Source organism: Rana temporaria, chromosome 3 (assembly GCF_905171775.1).
Source record: "Rana temporaria chromosome 3, aRanTem1.1, whole genome shotgun sequence".
Lineage (NCBI taxonomy): Eukaryota > Metazoa > Chordata > Amphibia > Anura > Ranidae > Rana > Rana temporaria.
Genome location: NC_053491.1, coordinates 493408836 through 493432966, shown reverse-complemented (window position 1 = coordinate 493432966; position 24131 = coordinate 493408836). Strand labels below are relative to the sequence as shown.

The 24131-nt window shown below is 51.2% G+C and overlaps 1 protein-coding gene across 1 annotated transcript in view; it reads right to left on the bottom strand.

Moving 5' to 3' along the window:
- Positions 1-360: 360 nt before the first annotated feature.
- Positions 361-24131, bottom strand: part of LOC120933827 (C-reactive protein-like) — a 34452-nt gene continuing 10681 nt past the window's right edge. The window contains exon 3 of the mRNA XM_040347226.1: positions 361-1072. Coding sequence (XP_040203160.1) covers positions 420-1072 — 653 coding nt within the window. The 3' untranslated portion in view covers positions 361-419. The remainder of the gene's footprint in view (positions 1073-24131) is intronic.

Genomic DNA, 24131 nt, shown 5'->3' with positions numbered 1-24131 from the left:
AGCCAGCAGCACTGCGAGGAGGCACAACATTGGGAAAGTCCAGGCAATAGGGGGGGGATCAGCACCACACACAGTGATTAGGGTGTGCCCAGGCACATCTGGCGCACCCCCTGTGCACGCCTATGCCCTCTACCAAGTTTTCTTGGCTGTCTGTGTCTCTGCTGGGGAGATTCATGCTTTGTGTTGGTCCTGGTGGCCCATGATTTAAAATTGCCATGAGAGCAAAAGGTGAGAGGAAATCTTCCAATAAGGACCAATGTTTTTGTGACTTTGTGGAAATTTCTTCTCATTTCCCATTGCTTCTCCAAGACAGGAAGGACATCTCCCCTGTAGGATATAAGCAAGAATAATAACACAATGTTGATTTTAACCTTTTCCTACTTTATTCAAAAGCAAAACAAATCTTGCCTGTACATACACTAATAACACGGTGTACATACTGAGCTGACGGACCCCCCGGACTTGCATTGAAGTTTGGGCTGAAGAAGAACTTCTCCTTTCATTTCATAGACTAGAGACTTCCAACTAATGACATTTCCATAGCGGTCACCAGAGATGACTTTCTGGATGTCTCTTGGAGTCAGGACAAAATCCCACATGTGGACGTCACTTATTTCTCCAACAAATGACATAGACGAAGCAAATTTCCCCCCATAATTATTATTATTATGAGTCTGTCCCAGAACAATGCTGGTTTCACCATCGATAGAAAACCCTTTTGATAAGACTTTTCTGGGGTAGAGCTTTCCATTGACCCAAAGTTGGACCACTCCAGTGTCGGAGTCCCAGGTCACACAGATGTGTCTCCAGTTCAAGGAATCCGAGTCTGTCCTAATATTGACTTGTTGTACATTTACAGTTACAGAATAGAGATTTGGAGAGTTTGAGAAGAATACAAAAGCATTTTTACTTTCTGTAGTAGCGAGAGAGAAGAGACTGTAAGGACGTGAAAGATCACTGTAGGAATTTAGACAGACGCTGACTTTCTGCAACGGCTTTGTAATTGTAGGTTTCAGAATGACATGATCTGCGCTGCCTTCTATGGGGAAGATGAAAACTTTACCCTCCAAGTCTGGAAAACAAAGAAAAACACAAAACACATTACTGCTGCAAATCAATGGATATGCATTAATTTAGGATGGTTGAACCCCATGTCAGTGTAGCGCTACCCCGTAGGAGCTTCTGGACAACGGCGGATCCAGGGGGGGGGGCAACAGGACAATTGCCCCCCCCCCCGAGACAATCATGTCACAGTCACACTCGCTTGCTGTTTAAAAAAAATAAATAAATAATTTATTTTTATTTTTTGGGGGGGGGGGGGGGGGTTCACTGCTTGCTCTGCGGCTGGCTGCCGCTGTCCCGAGTCTCTCTCAGACTCTCACATCAGCTAATCAGCGGCGCCGCTGCCGAGAGAGAGAGAGAGAGAGAGACTCGTCTGTGACTGTGTGTCACATCTGTGTAGTTACGCGGCGGCGTCGCACTATCATTCATAGCAGGCGCGGAGGAGGAGGTGGGTCGTAACCCGGGCACATGATTCAGCCCAGAACAGGGGCAGACCATCCAGACAGGGGAGACCAGGCATCAGCACACCTTTCACTGTGAAACAGCAGCATTGCAAAGAATACACTGTGCCTGCGGTGTGTGTTCAGGATTCAAAGCTCATTTCTGTCCCCCCCTCCCTCCAGTCTCGTGCTGTGCGGGGTCCTTGTTATCTCTGACTCAACCCCCCCCCCCCTCCAATCACCAGCGCGGTGTGTTGAGAGACCTGGGGGGCGGAGCTCACTGTAGCTCTTGGGGGGCGGAGCTCTCTGCAGCCCGACCACATGTGACAGATCACTTCTAAACATGAACAGTCTGTGCAAACATCCTCCAATCCAATTGTTCAGACTAGATATGTGGAGTCATTTATAGCCATTCATGTAACCTGTATATATGTGGTGAGTTCACACCTCTGATTGTACAGACTCAGAACCTGGATACTACAGGGTTATATGAATGATCATATCTTTACCTTCACATTATCTGGGCATACAGAGTGCTAGGGGCTGGATTACATAGATCTGTACTTACATCTAGTAGTACTGTTGTATGATTTATTGTTGTAAATGTCTTTAATGGATGATTTTATTTTTATTTTTTTATTATTATTATTATATACATCGCTATCTGACCACTTCTCAGCCCCCATCTTGCATCACCCCCCAGACCACTTCATACAGACACCACTCCGATCTGCTTCCTACCCCCCCCCCCCCACCTCCAGCTGAGGGACATCATTCCATGGTCACTTTCCTTCCCTTTTCTTCTCAACATCACTCCCTGATTACCCCATAGACACCACAAGACATCCCTCCCCATTATGCCACTGCCAGTCCGCCATACCCTCCAAACTCCTCTCCTGTACTAACTGTGCCCATCGTACCCTCCACACTCCTCTTCTGTACTAACTGCACCCATCATACCCTTAGCACTCCTCTTCTGTACTAACTGCACCCATCATACCTTCCAAACTCCTCTTCTTCTGTACTAACTGCACCCATCATACCCTCCGCACTCCTCTCCTGTACATACTGCCCCTGTCATACACTCCACACTCCTCTCCTGTACATACTGTCCCCATCATACCCTCCACACTCCTCTCCTGTACATACTGCGTCATTTTCCCCTCCACACTCCTCTCCTGTACATACTGCGTCATTTTCCCCTCCACACTCCTCTCCAGAAAAGCCCAGAGCAGGGGAACGCAGTGGACTCGGTGGAGGGCTGGCATGACTGACGTCACAGGGGACAGCAAAACAATGGTTGGCTGTCAGTACCCGGGGGGCGGGGAGGGGAGTTTATTTAAGGGTTGGTTCCCGCCCTCCCGGCAACACAGCGCGGAGGAAAGTTCAGTGCAGGATGTCTGAAGTGGAGCTCATGTTAGCTCAGCTGCAGGCGGAGGCGTCGGCGCACGGCCCGGAGTGGCTTCGGGACCAGCTGCGGCCTATTTTCGGTAGGTCGGCAGCTATTGAGGACGCGGGGGGAGGGACACAGGACGCGCCCGGCGTTCTCGCCCGCCGGAGCGCTTTTCCCCGGACACATCCCCCAGGGCCCAAAGAAAACAGGGGAGTCCCCGTTCGCGGGCCCCTCCGGGCCCCCCCGCCAAGCGCGCAGCATTGCCCACGAGGGGGGGGAACGGGAGGAATCCCTATCGGGGCCGTGGCATGGCAGCAGGCCGGTCGGCCAGCCCTGGAGCAGCACCTGGGCCCGCGCAGCGCACGGAACAGGATTCGGCGGGCCCCGCCCCCCGCTCCACCGTGGGGGGTGCGGCGCCTCAGCGGGGGAGACCTAGAGGCCCGGCTGCTGGGCTTTCCATTTCCTCGGCCCACAGCCTTGCCGCGGTGCGGACGGAGGGGGAGGGGACCACCGGCGACCTAGTTGGGGGCAGCAGGGCTGGGGAGACCCCCCCAGGCCCACGGAAAGCGGCGCAGAAATCGGTGAACGGGTCTGGCGCGCGGAGGAGTGACCAGGCGGACGCCAGGCCCACGGCAGCCAGGGATCCTTCCCCTGGGGTGCAATCAGCAGAGGAAGAGGATCCATCCACGCTACGGTCGGAAGGGGAGCTGACGGATTCGGAGGACGACCAACCATCCAGGACGGTGGCAGCGGCGGTGGAGACGGGACGATCGGCTGGTGGGTCATCACCTAGGCAGCCCGGTAAGTCAATTTTATCTTTGCCTTATACTGTGGGGAGGGGTGTGATGGCTACTGGGGGCAGCGGGGGGGGGGGTGTCAGCTCGGTGGGGGCGGATACACGGGCAGGGGGCTCTCAGACTGTGAGACCGGGCGGGGGGGGGTCCCTGGGGGGGGTGGTTTTGCAGGTTTTTTGGCAGGCATAAAAGAGTTAGTGGGTAGATTTGAGGGCTCAGATGGGGCGACTGCGGGCCCGGTCGCGGCTTGGGTCCCCCCTGCGGTTCCGTTGGGGGGAGGGGTGGTCGCTACGCCTAACACTCTGCCGGCGGTTGTGACGGCTGGGCCGGTGGTGGCATCCGCCCCCGCGGTGAGCGGGGGTTCGGGAGCAGCTGCGGCTCCGGCGGCAGCAACAGGGGAAAAAGGGGCGGTGGCAAGTGAGGCGGCGCGACAGGAAATAATCCGCCTCGCTGACGCGGCGAAATGTGAGGTGTACTTATGCTATGACGCGTCGCCTTGGGACACATTTGAAGGCAGAGGTCCGGGAGAAGATATGGAAGGGTGAGTATGTGGAGATTTTCGCGTTACTCCCATTAGAGAAGTTCAACCTGGACAGGGGGAAGCCGGACGAATCCAAGAAGGAGGAGGAGGAACGGCGCAGGTATCGCTTGATTCCACGGACGTTTACCAATTGGCTGCAGGCTTTCAGCATCCTAGCGTGTGTGATAGGGGAGAAAAAGCCGGAATGCTGCTCAGGGCTCTTCATATATCAGAATGCGATAGGGGAGGCACACAGGATCTACGGAGGATCCGCTTGGCTGCGATACGATGAACAATTCCGGCAACGGATGGCGGTGCGGCAGGACCTGCGCTGGAATCAAAAGGATATGAACCTTTGGCTGTGTTTGATGACGGCGGCGAGGGTTCCGGGGCAGTCCTTTCAAGGGGGGGCCGGGGGTCCATCTTCCCTTGGACAACCGGCCGGTCGGGCAAAAGGGGTGTGTTGGCAGTTTAGCTCCGGCACTTGCAAATTCGGAGGCACCTGCAGATACAAACACGAGTGCTCTGGTTGCGGAGGCTCCCACCCGTTGTCCAAGTGCTTCAAACAGGGTAAGGGACGTTCCGGAGATTTTGCGAACAAGAGGGACGACGCCGGTGATGGTGGAAAGGATGCGGCCGTTTCTCGGTAGGTATCCGGACAGGGGGGCGGCTCGGGCACTGGAAAGGGGTTTCTCAGAGGGTTTTCAAATACCGTGCGCACTGGGGGTGGTACCCCCGGTCCCGCGCAACTTGCGGTCTGCGCTCCTACATCCAGAAGTGGTTTCAGAGAAGCTGCGGAAGGAGGTAGCTCTGGGGCGCATGGGAGGTCCTTTTTCGGTGGCACCCTGGGGTGATCTGGTGGTTTCTCCGCTGGGGGTGGTGCCCAAAAAGGAACTCAACAAGTTTAGGCTGATACACCACCTCTCCTTCCCAAAAGGGGGGTCGGTTAATGACGCTATAGACCAGGAGGCGTGCACAGTGAGCTACACGTCATTCGATGCGGCTGTCCATTGGGTGCGACATTATGGGCGGGGGTCCTTGATGGCAAAATCGGACATTGAAGCGGTGTTCCGCTTATTGCCAGTGCACCCGGACAGCTTCCGGCTGTTGGGGTGTCATTGGGGGGGGCAGTTTTATGTGGACAAGTGCTTGCCCATGGGGTGTTCCATTTCTTGCGCACTGTTCGAGATGTTCAGCTCATTCTTGGAATGGGTGGTTAGGGACGTGTCCGGGGTGAGTTCCATCATCCACTATCTGGATGACTTCCTGTGCGTTGGACCGGCGGCGTCACGGATCGCGGCGATTCTGCTGGCAACGCTGGAACACATGGCGGAGCGCTTCGGGGTCCCCCTGTCTCCCGAGAAGACGGAGGGCCCAAGCACGGAGATGACTTTCCTGGGCATAACATTGGATTCCATGGCAATGGAATGCCGCCTGCCGGAGGACAAACTTGAGGCGATGAAAGCAGAAATCAGGGGCATGCTGGGGGTCAGGAAAGTGAAGCTGAGAGCGCTACAGTCGTTGCTCGGCAAGCTTAATTTCGCGTGCCGTATTTTGCCCATGGGGCGGGTGTTTAGCCGACGGCTGTCGGCGGCGACCGCGGGCGTGAGTTCCCCTAACCACTTTGTCACGCTCGGCAGGGTTCTTAGGGAGGATCTGAGGGTGTGGCACTCCTTTTTGGAGTCATTCAACGGCCGGGCACTGTGGATGGCGGGCCCGGTCAGTAACTTTGACTTGGAGCTGTACACGGACGCTGCGGGCGCCACAGGCTTTGGGGCATTCTTTCAAGGCAAGTGGTGTGCGGGTCCTTGGCCGCAAGACTGGGTGGACGCGGGTTTCACTAAGAATTTGGTGCTATTGGAATTATTTCCAGTGGTACTGGCGGTTGAGTTGTGGGGCTCGGAGTTCAGGGATCGGAAGGTCAGGTTCCATGGGGATAACCTGGGAGTGGTTCAGGTCATTAACAGGGTATCGGCTTCGTCACCGCCGGTGGTTCGGGTGTTGCAGCATCTGGTTCTACGGTGCCTACAGTTGAATATTTTTGTCCATGCAGTTCATCTGCCCGGGGTTGAGAATGTCATTGCTGACGCGCTGTCTCGATTTCAGTGGGACAGGTTCCGAGAGTTGGCCCCGGAGGCGGAACGACACGGAGAGCCTTGTCCGGATTGGCTGTGGAGGGTTGCATTGGCGTGATATCAAAATGGCTCAGGAGGTCGGTGAGTGAGGCCACTTGGGGGGCGTACAGCAAGGTGTGGTTGGAATGGGAGGCTTTGGCGAGAATGGTGGCTGTGGACCCGTTCGGGTCGGAGACACGATGGCTGGTGTTGTACTTCGTGGCTAGGAACATGGAGGATGGCACGTCGGTGGCCACGCTGAACAAAAAGATGGCAGGTCTTGCGTTCCTTTTTAAATTGCGGGGTTGTCAGGACTTTACGAAGGACTTCTGGGTGCGGCAGGCGCTGAGAGGTTATAGAAAGGCAGGAACGACAAGGGACTCCAGGCGCCCCGTGTCGTTTGCACTACTGGAAGGAATGCTGGAAAAATTGCCGGCCATTTGTTCTTCTGAATATGAGTTTTTGCTGTTCAGGGCGGCCTTCACGTTAGCTTTCTTCGGGGCTTTCAGGATCAGTGAGCTGGTCAGCCCGTCTACCAAATGTCAAGGGGGCTTGGGCTCTCAAGATGTGGCTTGTGGGCAGGACAGGGTATCTATTTGGCTGCGGAAGTCAAAGACGGACCAGGGGGGACGGGGCAAGTCCATACAGGTATTTCCGATTACGGGTTTCTCCTTTATGTCCGGTTCAGGCGGTACGGGCCTTCGGGGCCGAACGGCCTGAGGCGACGGGGTCGTTTCTGGTACATAGGGATGGGTTGCCGTTGTCAAAATATCAGTTCGGGGCTGTTTTTAGGAAGTGTTTGTTGGCCATGGGGTTGGATGGCAAGGGTTTTTCTTCCCACTCCTTTAGGATAGGGGCGGCCTCAGAGGCGGCCCGTTGGGGATTGGGTATGGAAGCCATACAGCGTATAGGCAGATGGGAATCGAGGAGGTTTCAAAGTTATGTCCGTCCCCACCTATTGGATGTATAGGACGGTCACGTCAAGTGGGGGTGGGGAGGGAGTCTGGGGTACGTGTGTTATTGTTTTGAGTGTTGCTGGGTTATGCGGTGGATTACCCGGTGCAATTGTCTTTTTTCTTTCAGGTGGGACCCCGGCACTAGTATGGATAATGGGACATTCTTATGTCTTTTGGGGGGCAAAACGGGCTGAGCTTAGACATAGCGGTCGGCAGTTGGGTTTCCCGAGGGAAGAGGCAAGCGTGCACTGGTTAGGGATTCCGGGAATGCTCTGGGGCAGGGTGGTCCTGGAAGTGCATCGTTTTGCGCGGCTGGACAGGCCCCCCGACGTCTTACTCTTGCACGTGGGGGGCAACGACCTAGGGGTCAGGGCAATGATGGACATCACTCGGGATATCAAGTTTGATATCTTGAGACTTCGGATGGCCTTTCCGGATATGATCGTTGTGTGGTCCGACATCGTGGCTCGGACGGCATGGCGTATGGCTAGGTCTGTAGCGGGAATCAACAGGGCCCGGAGAAAAATCAATAGGGATGTGGGCAAGTTTGTGGTGAGGAACGGGGGGTTGGTGGTACGCCACATGGAATTAGAGGAAGAGACCTGGAGGTATCTGCGAGGAGACGGGGTCCACCTTAGCCCAGTTGGGATCGACATGTGGGTGTTGGGGTTACAGGATGGGATCCAGAGGGCCATTAGGGTGTGGAGGGGCACCCAAGGGTAAGGTTTTACCTTTGGGTGCTGGTGGCGTTGGTTGGTCCCTGCGGGTAAGGAATAGACTTTGAGAATGGAATTAATGACCTGTCGGTGACAGGCGATGATGAGGGTGATGCCAGTTAACGGAGGTTAGCTGGAAGAATGGAGTATGGAGCACTACGGTCGTGAGACGCCTTTGAGCCTGTTCGGCTTGAGGCCTGCAGAGGAATCCGAAGACCGGAGTGCATCAAAAAGGGCATATATATATATGTTTATATATATATATATATAGTTTACGGAAGGATAGAGGCTTTGCCTGCGGGGACCAACTTCAGGTAGTTTAAGTTAGCAGATGTTCTTGCTTAGTTTGTGTTAAAATCTATTATGTTTAATAAATCAGGCTGCTACGGCCTATTTTTCCCCAACAAGCAATGGTGTGGTCTCAATTTAATGGGCAGAGGTTGGGGGGATACTAAGGTTTTTGGGAAGGTGGTAAGTTAAGTGGAGTAGGACATCTGTTGTACTAAAGTCAAGAAAAGCCCAGAGCAGGGGAACGCAGTGGACTCGGTGGAGGGCTGGCATGACTGACGTCACAGGGGACAGCAAAACAATGGTTGGCTGTCAGTACCCGGGGGGCGGGGAGGGGAGTTTATTTAAGGGTTGGTTCCCGCCCTCCCGGCAACACAGCGCGGAGGAAAGTTCCCGCCCACCCACCCCTTATGGTATTGGTAGAGCATCATGGGGGGTTGTAGTATGTGTGATTTGTGTGTTTGTGTTTGTTTTTTATATTTCTGTTACAGGTTCAGAAATGGGTTGTCGTGGCAGCGTTGGTTGGTCCCTGCGGGTAAGGAATAGACTTTGAGAATGGAATTAATGACCTGTCGGTGACAGGCGATGATGAGGGTGATGCCAGTTAACGGAGGTTAGCTGGAAGAATGGAGTATGGAGCACTACGGTCGTGAGACGCCTTTGAGCCTGTTCGGCTTGAGGCCTGCAGAGGAATCCGAAGACCGGAGTGCATCAAAAAGGGCATATATATATATGTTTATATATATATATATAGTTTACGGAAGGATAGAGGCTTTGCCTGCGGGGACCAACTTCAGGTAGTTTAAGTTAGCAGATGTTCTTGCTTAGTTTGTGTTAAAATCTATTATGTTTAATAAATCAGGCTGCTACGGCCTATTTTTCCCCAACAAGCAATGGTGTGGTCTCAATTTAATGGGCAGAGGTTGGGGGGATACTAAGGTTTTTGGGAAGGTGGTAAGTTAAGTGGAGTAGGACATCTGTTGTACTAAAGTCATGTACATACTGCGTCATTTTCCCCTCCACACTCCTCTCCTGTACATACTGCGTCATTTTCCCCTCCGCACTCCTCTCCTGTACATACTGCCCCCCTCATACCTTCCCAACTGCTCTTCAATACATACTGTCCCCATCATACCCTCCGCACTCCTCTCCTGTACATACTGCCCCCCTCATACCTTCCCAACTCCTCTTCAATACAAACTGTCCCCATTATACCCTCCGCACTCCTCTCCTGTACATACTGCCCCCCTCATACCTTCCCAACTCCTCTTCAATACAAACTGTCCCCATCATACCCTCCGCACTCCTCTCCTGTACATACTGCCCCCCTCATACCTTCCCAACTCCTCTTCAATACAAACTGTCCCCATTATACCCTCCGCACTCCTCTCCTGTACATACTGCCCCCCTCATACCCTCTGCACTCCTCTTCTGCAGAACCCTGTGCATTCAGATGTAATGGGCAACTCCATAGAATCTATCCGCAGATAAATCCCATCAAATGGGTTTCTGCGGATAGATCCTATGGTGTGTACACTCCGTCGGATATCTATCCGCAGATAAATCTCCCCTGGGATGGATTTCCAGCAGATGGATATTTGCTGACATGCTCAACAAATCCATCTGCTGGAATCCATTCCAACGGATGGATCCGCTCGTCTGTACAGACTTACCGGATCCATCCGTCCAAAGGGATTCCCCGCACGCGTCGTAATGATTTGACGCATGCGTGGAATTCCTTATATGACAGCGTCGCGCCCGTCGCCGCGTCATAATAGCGGCGACGGCGCGACACGTCATCGGCAGAGGATTTCAGCAGGGATTTCAATGCGATGGTGTGTACACGCCATCGCATAGAAATCCTCTGAAATCCTCGAGAGGATTTATCCGCGGATACGGTCCGCTGGACCGTATCTGCGGATAAATCCTCTCGTGTGTATGGGGCCTCATATAAAGGGGTACTCTTGTGATTAACTCCATATGATTAGAAATTGTATTTAATCACAAAAATATATATACAGTGTATACTGCATAAAAAAAAATAGCTGTGCATTGCTTTGTACAGAGGTAATGAATTTAATGTACTACAAAAAAAAATAAGAAAAATATATATATATATAAATATATATATATTATATATATATATATATATATATATAAAATGTGTATTGGCGTGCGCTGCTAATGTGTTCGGGTTTGGCTTGACGAAAAGGTGGCAACCCTACTCACTGTCCGCCCTCACTGGCAAGTGACAATCCACATCTGGTGGCAGGGAATGTGGCAAGTGACACACTCGGGGCTCCCACTGATTCTGCATTATTACAATGTAATAATAGAAATAATGCACTTCAATCATCCTGACACCATAACAACCATGGCGCCGTGATGATTGAAGCGCCAACACCAGCCATTGCCCCGACAATTTGCCTGCAAAATTTTCTGCAAGTGCCCCTCCCGAGACCAGACTCTGGATCCGCCCCTGCTTCTGGATAGGATGGCTCCTCTGTTCTCTGTCTTGACTAGGGATGAGCTTCGAGTTCGACTCGAACATTGCCTGTTTGCCTGTTTGGCGAACAACGAACAATTTGGGGTGTTCGCGGCAAATTCGAAAAGCCGCGGAACACCCTGTTAAAGTCTATGGGAGAAATCTAAAGTGCTAATTTTAAAGGCTAATATGCAAGTTATTGTCCTAAAAAGTGTTTGGGGACCCGGGTCCTGCCCCAGGGGACATGTATCAATGCAAAAAAAGTTTTAAAAACTGAAGTTTTTTCAGGAGCAGTGAATTTAATAATGCTTACAGTAAAACAATAAAAGTGTAATATTCCTTTAAATTTTGTACCTAGGGGGAGTGTAAAGTAAGCATGTAAAGTAGCACATGTTTCCCGTACTTAGAACTGTCTCTGCACAAAGTGTAATTTCTGAAACAAAAAAAGTAATTTAAACCGACTCGCGGCTATAATGAATTGTCGGCTCCCGGCAATTCAGAGCGAATTCATTCATAAAAAAAAAAAGCGTGGGGGGCCCCCAAATTCAATTACCAGGCCCTTCAGGTCTGGTATGGATATTAAGGGGAACCCCGCTGTCAATTTAAAAAAAAATTACGTGGGGTTCCCCCCAAATATCCATTCCAGGCCCTTCAGGTCAGGTGTGGATTTTAAGGGGAACTCCACTCCAAATAAAAAAAAATGGCGTGGAGTTCCCCCAAAAATCCACACCAGACCCCCTATCCGAGCACGTAACCTGGCCGGCCACAGAAAAGAGGGGGGGACAAGTCAAGTCTTTTATTAAAAAAAATAAGTAAAATCCAGCGATGGTAATCCACTCTCGGTCCGGCTCCCCGCTCCAACGTTGTCGGTATCCAGTGACGGGTGATCTCCTCTCCGGTCCAGCGATGAGAAGATAATCCGGGATCCAGAGCGCAGCATCGCCGGCCGCCTGTCTCCACCGGACACCGCCCGGCGAATGACGCTGCTGAAGCTGTGACATTTCTTATATTGGTGAGGTGGGGCCACCAGTCACGTGACCCTGTCCCCCTCTAAAGCACCCTCTGCTACGTCACTGGGGAAGCCCAGGTTTCCCTCTTGCATCAGAGGGGGCGGGGTCACGTGACGGGTGGCCCCGCCTCACCAATATAAGAAATGTCACAGCTTTGGCGATGCTGCGCTCTGGATCCCGGAAGATCTTCTCATCGCTGGACTGGAGAGGAGATCACTCATCGCTGGATACCGACAACGTTGGAGTGGGGATCGAGAGTGGATTACCACCGCTGGATTTTTTATTTTATTTGTTATTAATAAAGGACTTTTTTCCACGGTGTGTGTTTTTTACCACTATTTACACTTCCTTCGTGAAATGGTAGGGGTACAATGTACCCCATTACCAATTCACATGGGGGGCAGGATCTGGGGGTCCCCTTTGTTAAAGGAGTCTTCCAGATTCTGATACGCCCCCTGCCCGCAGACCGCCAGAACCACCAGTCAGGGTTGTGGGGATGAGGCCCTTTTCCCCATCAACATGGGGACATCCTCCCCATGTTGAGGGCATGTGGCCTGGTACGGTTCAGGAGAGGGGGGCCACACTCTGTCCCCCCTCATTTGGGGTGGAGTTCCCCTTAAAATCCACACCAGACCTGAAGGGTCTGAAATTAATATTTGGGTGGAACACCTCATCATTTTTTTTTAAATTGACAGCGGGGTTCCCCTTAATATCCATACCAGACCTGAAGGGCCTGGTAATTGAATTTGGGGGGACCCCACGCTTTTTTTTTTATGAATCAATTCTCACTGAATTGCCAGGAGCTGACAATTCATTATAGCCGCGAGTCAGTTTTAAATGACTTTTTTTCTTTCAGAAATTACATTTTATGCAGAGACAGTTCTAAGTACGGGAAACATGCACTATTTCACAGGCATACTATACAACCCCCAGGTACGAAATTTAAAGGAGTATTTCACTTTTATTGTTTCACTTTAAGCATTATTAAATTCACTGTTCCCGAAAAAAATGCAGTTTTTAAATCTTTTTTTTGCATTGATACATGTTTCCAGGAACAGGACCCAGGTCCCCAAAAAACTTTTTAGGGCAATAACTTGCATATTAGCCTTTAAAATTAGCACTTTAGATTTCAAATATTTGAGTCCCATAGACTTTATCGGGGTTCTAAAGTTCACACGAACGTTTGGTGTGTTCGCAGGTTCTGGTGCGAACCAAACAGGGGGGTGTTCGGCTCATCCCTAAACTTGACCTTCTCAAGAATCTCAGCTTTTCTGACACATTAGGTTGAGTGTGCAAAAACATACAATATTACAGGAAAACACTGAAAGTAATACTTGGTCCCCAGGGGTTGTGCGACATCAACGAAAACAAGCACCAAACCTGATAGTAAAGGCAAACTTAATATATTTTCACCCAATCTGGTTGGTAACTAGGCAAGCACAAAATGGATTAACCACTTAAGCCCCGTACATGACTAAGCTTGCCGCTTAGTCATGGGGGGTTCGGTCATGGGGGGTTGGTCTGCCACTCTTGGGGGAGGGGGTCCGGTCCAGTCCTTTGCACGCTCCTATGCACCCTGCTTCCTCTCACTCTCACTAGCGAGTGCTGGAACTATACTGCTAGAGCGTATTAATGGTGGCGATGCTAGTCCTAGACTGGCTGGGTATGCACTGTCCAAAAGAAAAGAATGGTGGTAGAGGGAGAGGCCAGGGTAATAAAAGGAGGCTTGGAGAAAAATTATTACAGGCGGGGCAATCCTTTGAGATTTTATTCTGCTGGATATCGTTGGGGCCCTTTAAGAGCATCTTTGAACTTAAAGGGTTTGTAAAGGTAAAAAAAAAATCCTAAATAGCTTCCTTTACCTTAGTGCAGTCCTCCTTCACTTACCTCATCCTTCCATTTTGCTTTTAAATGTCCTTATTTCTTCAGAGAAATCCTCACTTCCTGTTCTTCTGTCTGTAACACCACACAGTAATGGCGTTACAGACGCCATTACAGACGCCATTACCCTCCCCCCTCAGGAGGCTTTCTCCACACCAGGGAGAAATCCTTGCATTACTGTGTGGAGTTACAGACAGAAGAACAGGAAGTGAGGATTTCTCAGAAGAAATAAGGACATTTAAAAGCAAAATGAAAGGATGAGGTAAGTGAAGGAGGACTGCACTGAGGTAAAGGAAGATATTTAGGGGGAAAAATGTACCTTTACAACCCCTTTAACGACAGACCCAGTTAACCTGCATAGTCTCAGCTCAGGTGCAAGGTAGATGTTGTTCAGATTTGGTAAAGGTTCCATATAATGCGATATAGGGTTGGTATAGGTGCAGTCTAGGTTTGGAATACGTGTGGTATGGGGTGAAGTATGGGTGCAGTACAGATTGGGTACACTTGTTGTCCTGCTCTCAGTAGCTCAGACCCTGCTAGCAATGGGTGAATAACCCAATCACCAGTTCCTGGGGGCTGTGGTGGGCTCTTGCTGAAGAAGAGGGAGGGCCCCCCAGTCTCTCCCCTGAAAGCCTCTGGTGATCAGAGGTGGGACGCAGAAGGTGACTGGATGCTCAAGTCTCCCTGTAGCAGCAGTGCAGGTGCTGTGATGTGGGCGGTGCTGCACTACCCCCTGGTGTCCTCACGGCCAGACCCATCTCTGCTGGTATCCTCTCCCACTTGTGGGTTAAAATCCAGATAGTGGTGCTCTTTCCAGTGGCGTTGGCTCATGCAGGGTGCACAGGTGCCGCACTCCCTATCCATGTGTCCGCCCCCCTAATCTACGTGTGGGGTGCTGGGGGCATGGATTTTAATGTTTTTTTGTTAAGCACATGATTGGAGCCTAAGGCTCTAATTGGCTTTAAAAAGGGATGGGCTTGGGGCACAGAGCACTACGCCCTGAGCCCACCCAGTTGTGTGACAATAGCAAATCAATATTCGCTATTGTCTTCCTGATTCTCCTCCTAGCCAATCAGGAAAAAAATTCTGTGACCCGATTGGCCACATAGTCCTAAGACTCCCTGGCCAATCGGGTCTCAGGACACACTTCCTGTTCACCCAGGAGGAGAATCAATGGCCTGGCTTTTAATTTCCCTTGATTCCAAAGGTAATGCCCTGATCGTCACCGTCCCATCAATCTCCCGCTTGGGGGGGGGGGTCAATCGATGCATTCCCATCCTGCTTCTGTAGGTGGGTTGGGGTTCAATCACTGCATTCACGTCCCTCTTTTGGAGGCATGGGGGGGTTTGGTGTTAGTTTGCCCCCCAGTATATTGAGCACCAGCCGCCACTGGCCCTTTCTCTAACTCCCTCTATACCAGGAGGAAGAACCTACCTGAGCAGTCTCAGAAAGGCAGTGTGATGGACTTTTTACCTATATGCTTCAGTTTAATCCTCCCTGCTTGTTTAAGGCTGTTAATTGTATTTACTCTTCTGCAGCTAGCCCTGTTTCAAATGTTAATTGTTCTAGCCCTGTGTTTACTGGTTACTGTGATTAGATAAGTGGCTCATGTTAATTATGCTGATTGCTTCCTTGTGATAATTATCTCTCTATATGCGGTGCCGAACCGGCTAGATACTGAGTAGTTCAAAGAAATATCTTTATTTCAAAGGAGCTGTATTGAAGACCCCCCACTGTGTGAGGGGGGGCGGAGATTTGTCATTGTAACAGTTGTAACCACATATAAGCTCTGGTTTCTTACGATTAAAACTCTGTGTTATACCAGCATTAAGCCTTGGCTCATGTATGGATGCTTCTGTGATTTCTTTTATGGGAAGAAGGGAACGTTGACGGGGATATCATACCAATATCGTCACAAATTGGTTGGCAGCAGCGGGATCTTCCCTTCTACTCTCCTTTACACCCGGATTCCAAGCAGACACTGGGAACAGTGAATGGAAGGCTGCTACACCCTGCTTAAAAGAAATACACTGAAAGAACTACTGGAAGTTCGTGGAAGGATTGCTAGCAACAAAACCAAGCGGGTCATCATAGCAGAATTAATGGAGCTAGACCAGGAGAACGTGATTGCAGCAACGCCAGCGGTACAAGAGATGGAGACACCAGTGATTCAGGAGGAGTCACCAACCAACAAGCTAATGAGAGAGAAGCTAGCGTGGTTCGGCCCGAACCCAACGCCAGATGTGGTGTTGAAAGTGATGGACATGTTAGTAAACGCAGAACTACAGAAGGCTAAAGAAATAAGAGACGCAGAACTACAGAAGGATAAACAAATACGAGACGCAGAACTACAGAAGGCTAAAGAAATAAGAGACGCAGAACTACAGAAGGATAAACAAATAAGAGACGCAGAGCTACAGTTAAAACTGGCAGCAGTCCAACAAGCAGCCGCACCTTCTCCGAACAGTGAGTACAGCACAGCAGACACAAGGAAGATTCCGTTTAGCGCTTTTAAAGCTTTTGATGAAAAGGACTGTGAGATTGATAACTACCTGGCGGATTTTGAGCGACAATGTAACCTGCACCGAATAGCTAGAAGAGAGTGGGTTTCAATATTGTCAGGCAAACTGTCAGGCAAAGCTTCTGATGCTTTCCGGACCGTGCCAGATCAGGATATCCATAGCTACGCCAGGGTTAAAGAAGCGCTCCTGGCTCGTTATGCAGTAACCCCAGAGTCCCACCGACAGAAGTTCAGGGACTCACGCAAAACCACGAAAGACTCTTACGCAGAATGGGCATGCCAGTTGTCCCTGTCGGCCTCTAACTGGGTTAACAGCAGCCAGGCCACCACCGCAGAGGACATTTTGCAACTAATGCTCCTGGAGCAATTTTACAATCACATCCAGACGGATGTCAAAGATTGGGTGAGAGATCGCAGGCCCATGACTCTACCAGAGGCCGCGAAGTTGGCGGATGAATATGCGGATACTCGCAAGACAAACCAGGTCACACCACGGGTACAACCTCCACGACCAACGGCGCCCTCACACCCACCAGCCGCTAGATACCAACCTCCTAACAGACCGATGACATCTAGCCCTCGCTATCCACGCCAGGAGGACAACGAACAACGCTGCTTCCGGTGCAAACAGCTCGGTCACTTCAAGCAAAATTGCCCCATGAACGACAACACCAGGTCAAATTGGTCTCAACCTGGGTACTGCCCACCAGCAGCAGCCCATTGTGTAGACTCGGCTTGGGATCCCCAGGAGCTGGGTCAGGAAGAACCATTGGGCCCCCTTTACAAAGCCCTCACGGTACAATCTGTTATTACGGACAACCGGAAACACCATTGTCAGCTGGTCATGGTTAACGGAAAAACCGCCCGAGGATTAAGAGACAGTGGGGCGACCATCACGTTGGTACAAAGACACCTTATTACTGCATCAGAGAAACCGGGGAAATCAATTGCTGTGAAAGTGGCAGGGGGGGCAGTATACCGTATTCCTACTGCACAGGTACACCTGGACTGGGGTGCGGGAGCTGGCGATGTTCATGTGGGCGTCATGAAAGACTTACCTTCTGAAGTCATCTTGGGCAACGACATTGGGCCCCTGACTTCGGCGTTCGCCTCTACCACCGCTCAGGAGGCCCACGCAGTAACCACCAGAGCACAAAGTCGCGCTGCCGAGAGCCATCCGCTTCCTACTGAGACCCAGGTAAGCCAACCCAACCTACCCTTGACTGTGGAACCCCTACCCTGGGACACCCCAGAGGACTTTGGGCGGGAGGTGACCGGAGACCCTTCCCTCAGAAAGTATAGAGAGAAAGCCAGGAGGGGCCAAGGGGGGTTAGAGAAGGAGCAATTTATCTGGGAGGAAGGCCGCTTGTACAGGCTCACCGAGACCCGGGGTAATGCCCCAGGGCCTAAGCAAAAACGCCAGCTGGTAGTTCCCCGGAAGTACCGGCAGGAGTTATTGAGGATTGGGCACGACGTACCCTTGGCAGGCCATTTGGGAATACGCAAGACAGGGTATCGGATAACCCAGAACTTTTTCTGGCCTGGGGTATCCGACGACGTCAGGGCGTATTGTCAAACGTGCGAGGTATGCCAACGTATAGGTAAAAAGGGAGACCACCCAAAGGCTAAACTAGTTTCCATGCCCATTATTGAAGAACCGTTCACAAGGGTAGCCGTGGACATTATAGGGCCCCTGGCCCAACCTAGCCGTTCCGGCAAGCGGTATATACTCACCATAGTAGACTACGCCACCCGTTACCCCGAAGCGGTAGCTCTCTCTAACATACAGGCTGAGACTGTAGCAGAGGCCCTAGTTAAAGTATTTTCCCGAGTAGGCTTTCCCAAGGAGGTTCTGTCCGACCAAGGTACCCAATTCACGGCCGAGGTAACCCAGCAGATATGGAAAACCTGTGGAGTTAAATCCCTGACTAGCTCCCCATACCACCCCCAGACTAACGGCCTGTGCGAGCGCTTCAATGGAACGCTAAAGCAAATGTTGAAATCGTTCACAGGGGCGTACAAGGATTGGGAGCGATTCCTGCCGCACCTTCTCTTTGCCTACCGAGAGGTACCGCAGGAATCGACCGGATTCTCACCCTTCGAACTTCTCTATGGGAGGCGGGTGAGGGGGCCCTTAGATCTCATCAAGGATCACTGGGAGGGGCAAACAGAAATTGAGGGGACCCCGGTTGTACCTTATGTCCTGGAGCTGAGGGATCACATGGAGGAATTAGCCCAGACAGTGCGAGAGAACCTCCAGGCGGCCCAACAGCGCCAGAAGGTATGGTATGACCGACGGGCTAGGCACCGGAGCTTTCAGATAGGCCAAAAGGTCATGGTATTAAGGCCGGTCCGAACAGACAAGCTCCAGGCTGCCTGGCAGGGCCCCTATAAAGTTATAGGACAGATATGCGACACTACCTACACGATAGCCAGTTGCGAGGATGAAGATGTGAAACGAACCTTTCACATCAACATGCTCAAGGCCTATCAGGAACGGGCAGAGGAGGTAGCCGCTATCTGTGCACCAGCAGGAGAAGACACAGAGACCCTACCCCTTCCTGACCTATTGGGCAGTAGCAAAGGGATGACCCAGATAGAGAAAGTCCAGCTAGGTGAACAGCTGGAGCCGCAAGAGCGGGCTCAAGCTGGCCGCTTACTAGAAGAAAAACAGGCCACATTCTCTCAGGAGCCTGGATACACACGCCTAGCCGTACACAAGGTGGAGACTCCAGGACAGACACCCCTGAGACAGCCTCCTTACCGTATCCCCGAAGCAGTCCGGGAAGGAATGCGGAAGGAGATAGATGAGATGCTTCGGCTAGGCGTAATCGAACCCTCAGAAAGTCCTTGGGCCTCGCCGGTAGTCTTAGTGCCAAAGAAGGATGGGACAACCCGCTTCTGTGTAGATTACCGGCGCCTCAACGACAAGACAGTTACGGACGCCTATCCGATGCCACGGATGGATGAGCTGCTTGACCGTATCTCTGCAGGGAAGTATCTGACCACAATAGACCTATGCAAGGGATATTGGCAGATTCCTCTAGCAGAAGATGCCAGACTCAAGTCGGCCTTCATCACCCCGTTCGGCCTATACCAATTCCGGGTTATGCCGTTCGGGATGAAGAACGCCCCGGCCACCTTCCAACGGATGGTGGATCAGTTACTTGGGGGTCTCCAGAGCTTTGCATGCACTTATCTGGATGACATCGCCATCTACAGCGATACATGGGAAGCGCACCTAGAGCACGTAGGGGTAGTATTGGATAGGATCAAGGGGGCCGGGCTGACCCTGAAACCCGACAAATGTCATTTGGGTATGGCAGAGGTACAATATTTGGGCCACCGAGTAGGATGTGGTAAGCAACGGCCGGAGCCGGCCAAGATCGAGGCCGTTGCCAATTGGCCCACTCCCCACACCAAGACACAAGTCATGGCTTTCTTGGGCACAGCCGGCTATTACAGACGCTTTGTACCCGACTATAGCGCCCTGGCCAAACCCCTGACTGACTTGACCAAAAAGAAGCTACCCGACAAGTCCTGTGGTCCCCGGAATGCGAGGTGGCTTTCCAAACCCTAAAGACTGCTCTGGTTAATGCTCCGGTGTTGGTTACCCCAGATCCTAACCAAAGATTTATTGTCCACACAGATGCTTCAATGTTTGGACTGGGGGCAGTACTAAGCCAGATCGGGGAGGATGGAGGAGAGCACCCGGTGGCATACCTGAGTCGGAAGCTGTTGCCAAGGGAGGTCAGTTACGCCACCATTGAAAAAGAGTGTTTGGCCTTGGTATGGGCACTCAAAAAGCTCACACCTTACCTTTATGGCCGGGCTTTCACTCTCATCACCGATCACAACCCCTTGGTGTGGCTTAACCGGGTTTCAGGGGACAACGCACGTTTGCTACGCTGGAGCTTGGCCTTACAGCCCTATGACTTTACGATTCATTACCGCCCAGGCAAGCAAAACGGAAATGCTGATGGATTGTCACGCCAAACGGAGTTAACCTCGGACTAAAAGCTCTGAACCCGTCAACCCTACTGGACCAGGAAAGGTCCAACCGGGTTTGCCAGAGCAGGGAGAAGAAGGGGGGCCATTGTGATGGACTTTTTACCTATATGCTTCAGTTTAATCCTCCCTGCTTGTTTAAGGCTGTTAATTGTATTTACTCTTCTGCAGCTAGCCCTGTTTCAAATGTTAATTGTTCTAGCCCTGTGTTTACTGGTTACTGTGATTAGATAAGTGGCTCATGTTAATTATGCTGATTGCTTCCTTGTGATAATTATCTCTCTATATGCGGTGCCGAACCGGCTAGATACTGAGTAGTTCAAAGAAATATCTTTATTTCAAAGGAGCTGTATTGAAGACCCCCCACTGTGTGAGGGGGGGCGGAGATTTGTCATTGTAACAGTTGTAACCACATATAAGCTCTGGTTTCTTACGATTAAAACTCTGTGTTATACCAGCATTAAGCCTTGGCTCATGTATGGATGCTGCTGTGATTTCATTTATGGGAAGAAGGGAACGTTGACGGGGATATCATACCAATATCGTCACAGGCAGCTTCACTCCTCCTCTGTGCTCCAGTGTGTCATGGGGGTAAAGTCCTGTACACACAGGCCAGAATCTCGTCAGGAAAAAACGTTGTTTTTCCTGACGAGATTCTTGGCAAGAATATCTTTCCGGCTGAGTGTACAGACACTCCACTCAAAAGAACCGCCGTTCTTTTGAATGGAACGAATGCAGTGACGTCATTGACGAGCATGAGCTCGTCACATTCGATGGCGTCGCCGCCATCTTGCTACACCCTACCTATGCCTAGGAAGCTACTGCGCATGCGTCAAAGTTATTTTGAGCATGCGTGGGTTTCCACGGCGACAGGTAAGTATACACACTCTCAGGTTTTTCAGCAGGAAAACACTGCCGAGAATCACGACGAGAATATAGAGAGCAGGTTCTCTATTTTTCTCATCGAGATTTTGGGCAGTTTTCTGAAAGCCTCATACACAATCTCAGTTTTCTTGCTGGTTCTTGCCGAGAAAACCGAGCGTGTGTACGTGGCTGTCATCTCAAACTACAACTCCCAGGATTCTCAAATCTTTGCACAGAAGTCTATGGGCTTGCATGGCTTTAGCTCTCCCCCTGATGGAGGAGAATGGTGAAGCATAACATCAGTATCTCAGTAGAGGGAGAGAAGAAGGGCAATGTCTCCATCTCAGTAGTGCTGTAACCATCCATGTAAGCATCTGGCCTTCATCAGGATCTATCTTCCTCTAAGACAGCCATGAGATTTTCTTTTAGCCTTCTGCCCTGGTCAATAATGGTCTCCTAGCCTGACCCCTGACCATGACACAATGGTGACTCGGGTGGGTGAAGACCAGTGGTCTCTGTTCTTTCTTCTTCTCTTGACAGGTCCATGTAGTATGGTCTAATCAATTATATGGCACCATAATAATTATGGCTCCTGTCACCAATGTCACGTCTACCTAAATGCAGGCGGTCAGACACTATAGTTGGCTACTGTGTGCCTCACTAAACCCCACCTGTTTGAATAACTTAAGACCAATCTTCTAGTTTGCCTCCAAGCTTCTTGAATGACTTGTCCAATGACCAGTATCCCATACTCGTACTTTTAGACCTTTCCGCTGCATTTGACCACCCGTTCCTCCTCAAAAAACTCCATTCCCTTGGGCTCCACGACTCTGCCCTTTCCTAGATCTCCTCCTATATATCTCATTGCACCTTCAGTGTCACCAACAGCTCTATCTCCTCTGCTCCTCTTCCTCTTTCAGTTGGGCCAGTTGATAACATCCTATGACTAGCCAGCGTCCCCCCTTCCTCCTTAGCCATACCAGGCCACATGCCCTCAACATATGAAGGCTCTTTATCAAAAACTGTGTGTGTTTTTATTTCTTTTTGACTCTTTTTTGGTGAATGGGTAGTGTTACTATGTACCCAATACTTATTCACATGGGGGTGCCAGGATCTGGGGGTCCCCTTGTTAAAGGGGGCTTCCAGATTCTGATTAGCCCCCTGCCAACAGACCCTCACAATCACAGCCCAGGGTTCTTGGGAAGAGGCCCTTGTCCAGATCAACATGTGGCAAAGGTGCTTTGAGGTGGGGAGCGCCAAACAACCTTGTCCCAAAGCACCCCCCATGTTGAGGGCAAGTGGCCTGGTATGGTTCAGGAGGGGGGTGGTGCTCGCTCATCCCCCCCTTTTCCTGACCTGCCATGCTGCATGCTCGGATAAAGGTCTGGTATGGATTTTGGGGCTGTTTTTTTTTTTAAAACATTTGTCGTGGGGTTCCCCTGTAAAACCCATGGACTTGGGGGACACCATTTTTTTTCTTTATTTTATTTTCTCAATAGCAGTATGCCAGCAATTGCAACCACCAGTCAATTTAAATGTGATTTGACTCGTTTTTTTATCATCTACATACCACCCACCCTATACACTCCGCACACCTCTCATCTACATACCACCCCCATACACTCCGCACACCTCTCATCTACATACCACTCACCCCTATCATCTACATACCACCCACCCTATACATTCCGCACCCCTCTCATCTACATACCACCCATCTCATACACTCCTCACCCCTATCATCTACATACCACCCACCCCCATACATTCCACACCCCTCTCATCTACATACCACCCACCCCTATACACTCCTCACCCCTCTCATCTACATACCACCCACCCCCATACACTCCGCACCCCTCTCATCTACATACCACCCACCCCCATACATTCCGCACCCCTCTCATCTACATACCACCCATCTCATACACTCTGCACCCCTCTCATCTACATACCACTCACCCCTATCATCTACATACCACCCACCCCTATACACTCCGCACCCCTCTCATCTGCATACCACCCACCCCCATACTCTCTGCACCCCTCTCGTCTACATACCACCCACCCCATACACTCTGCACACCTCTCATCTACATACCACTCGCCCCTATCATCTACATACCACCCACCCCTATACACTCCTCACCCCTCTCATCTACATACCACCCACCCCTATACACTCCTCACCCCTCTCATCTACATACCACCCACCCCCATACACTCCGCACCCCTCTCATCTACATACCACCCACCCCTCTCATCTACAAACCACCCACCCCCATACATTCCGCACCCCTCTCATCTACATACCACCCATCTCATACACTCCGCACCCCTCTCATCTACATACCACTCACTCCATACACTCCGCACCCCTCTCATCTACATACCACCCACCCCTCTCATCTACATACCACCCACCCCCATACACTCCGCACCCCTCTCATCTACATACCACCCACCCCTCTCATCTACATACCACCCACCCCCATACATTCCACACCCCTCTCATCTACATACCACCCACCCCCATACACTCCGCACCCCTCTCATCTACATACCACCCACCCCCATACATTCCGCACCCCTCTCATCTACATACCACCCACCCCTCTCATCTACATACCACCCACCCCCATACACTCCGCACCCCTCTCATCTACATACCACCCACCCCTCTCATCTACATACCACCCACCCCATACATTCCACACCCCTCTCATCTACATACCACCCACCCCCATACACTCCTCACCCCTCTCATCTACATACCACCCACCCATCTCATCTACATACCACCCACCCCCATACATTCCACACCCCTCTCATCTACATACCACCCACCCCCATACACTCCGCACCCCTCTCATCTACATACCACCCACCCCCATACATTCCGCACCCCTCTCATCTACATACCACCCACCCCTCTCATCTACATACCACCCACCCCCATACACTCCGCACCCCTCTCATCTACATACCACCCACCCCTCTCATCTACATACCACCCACCCCCATACATTCCGCACCCCTCTCATCTACATACCACCCACCCCTCTCATCTACATACCAC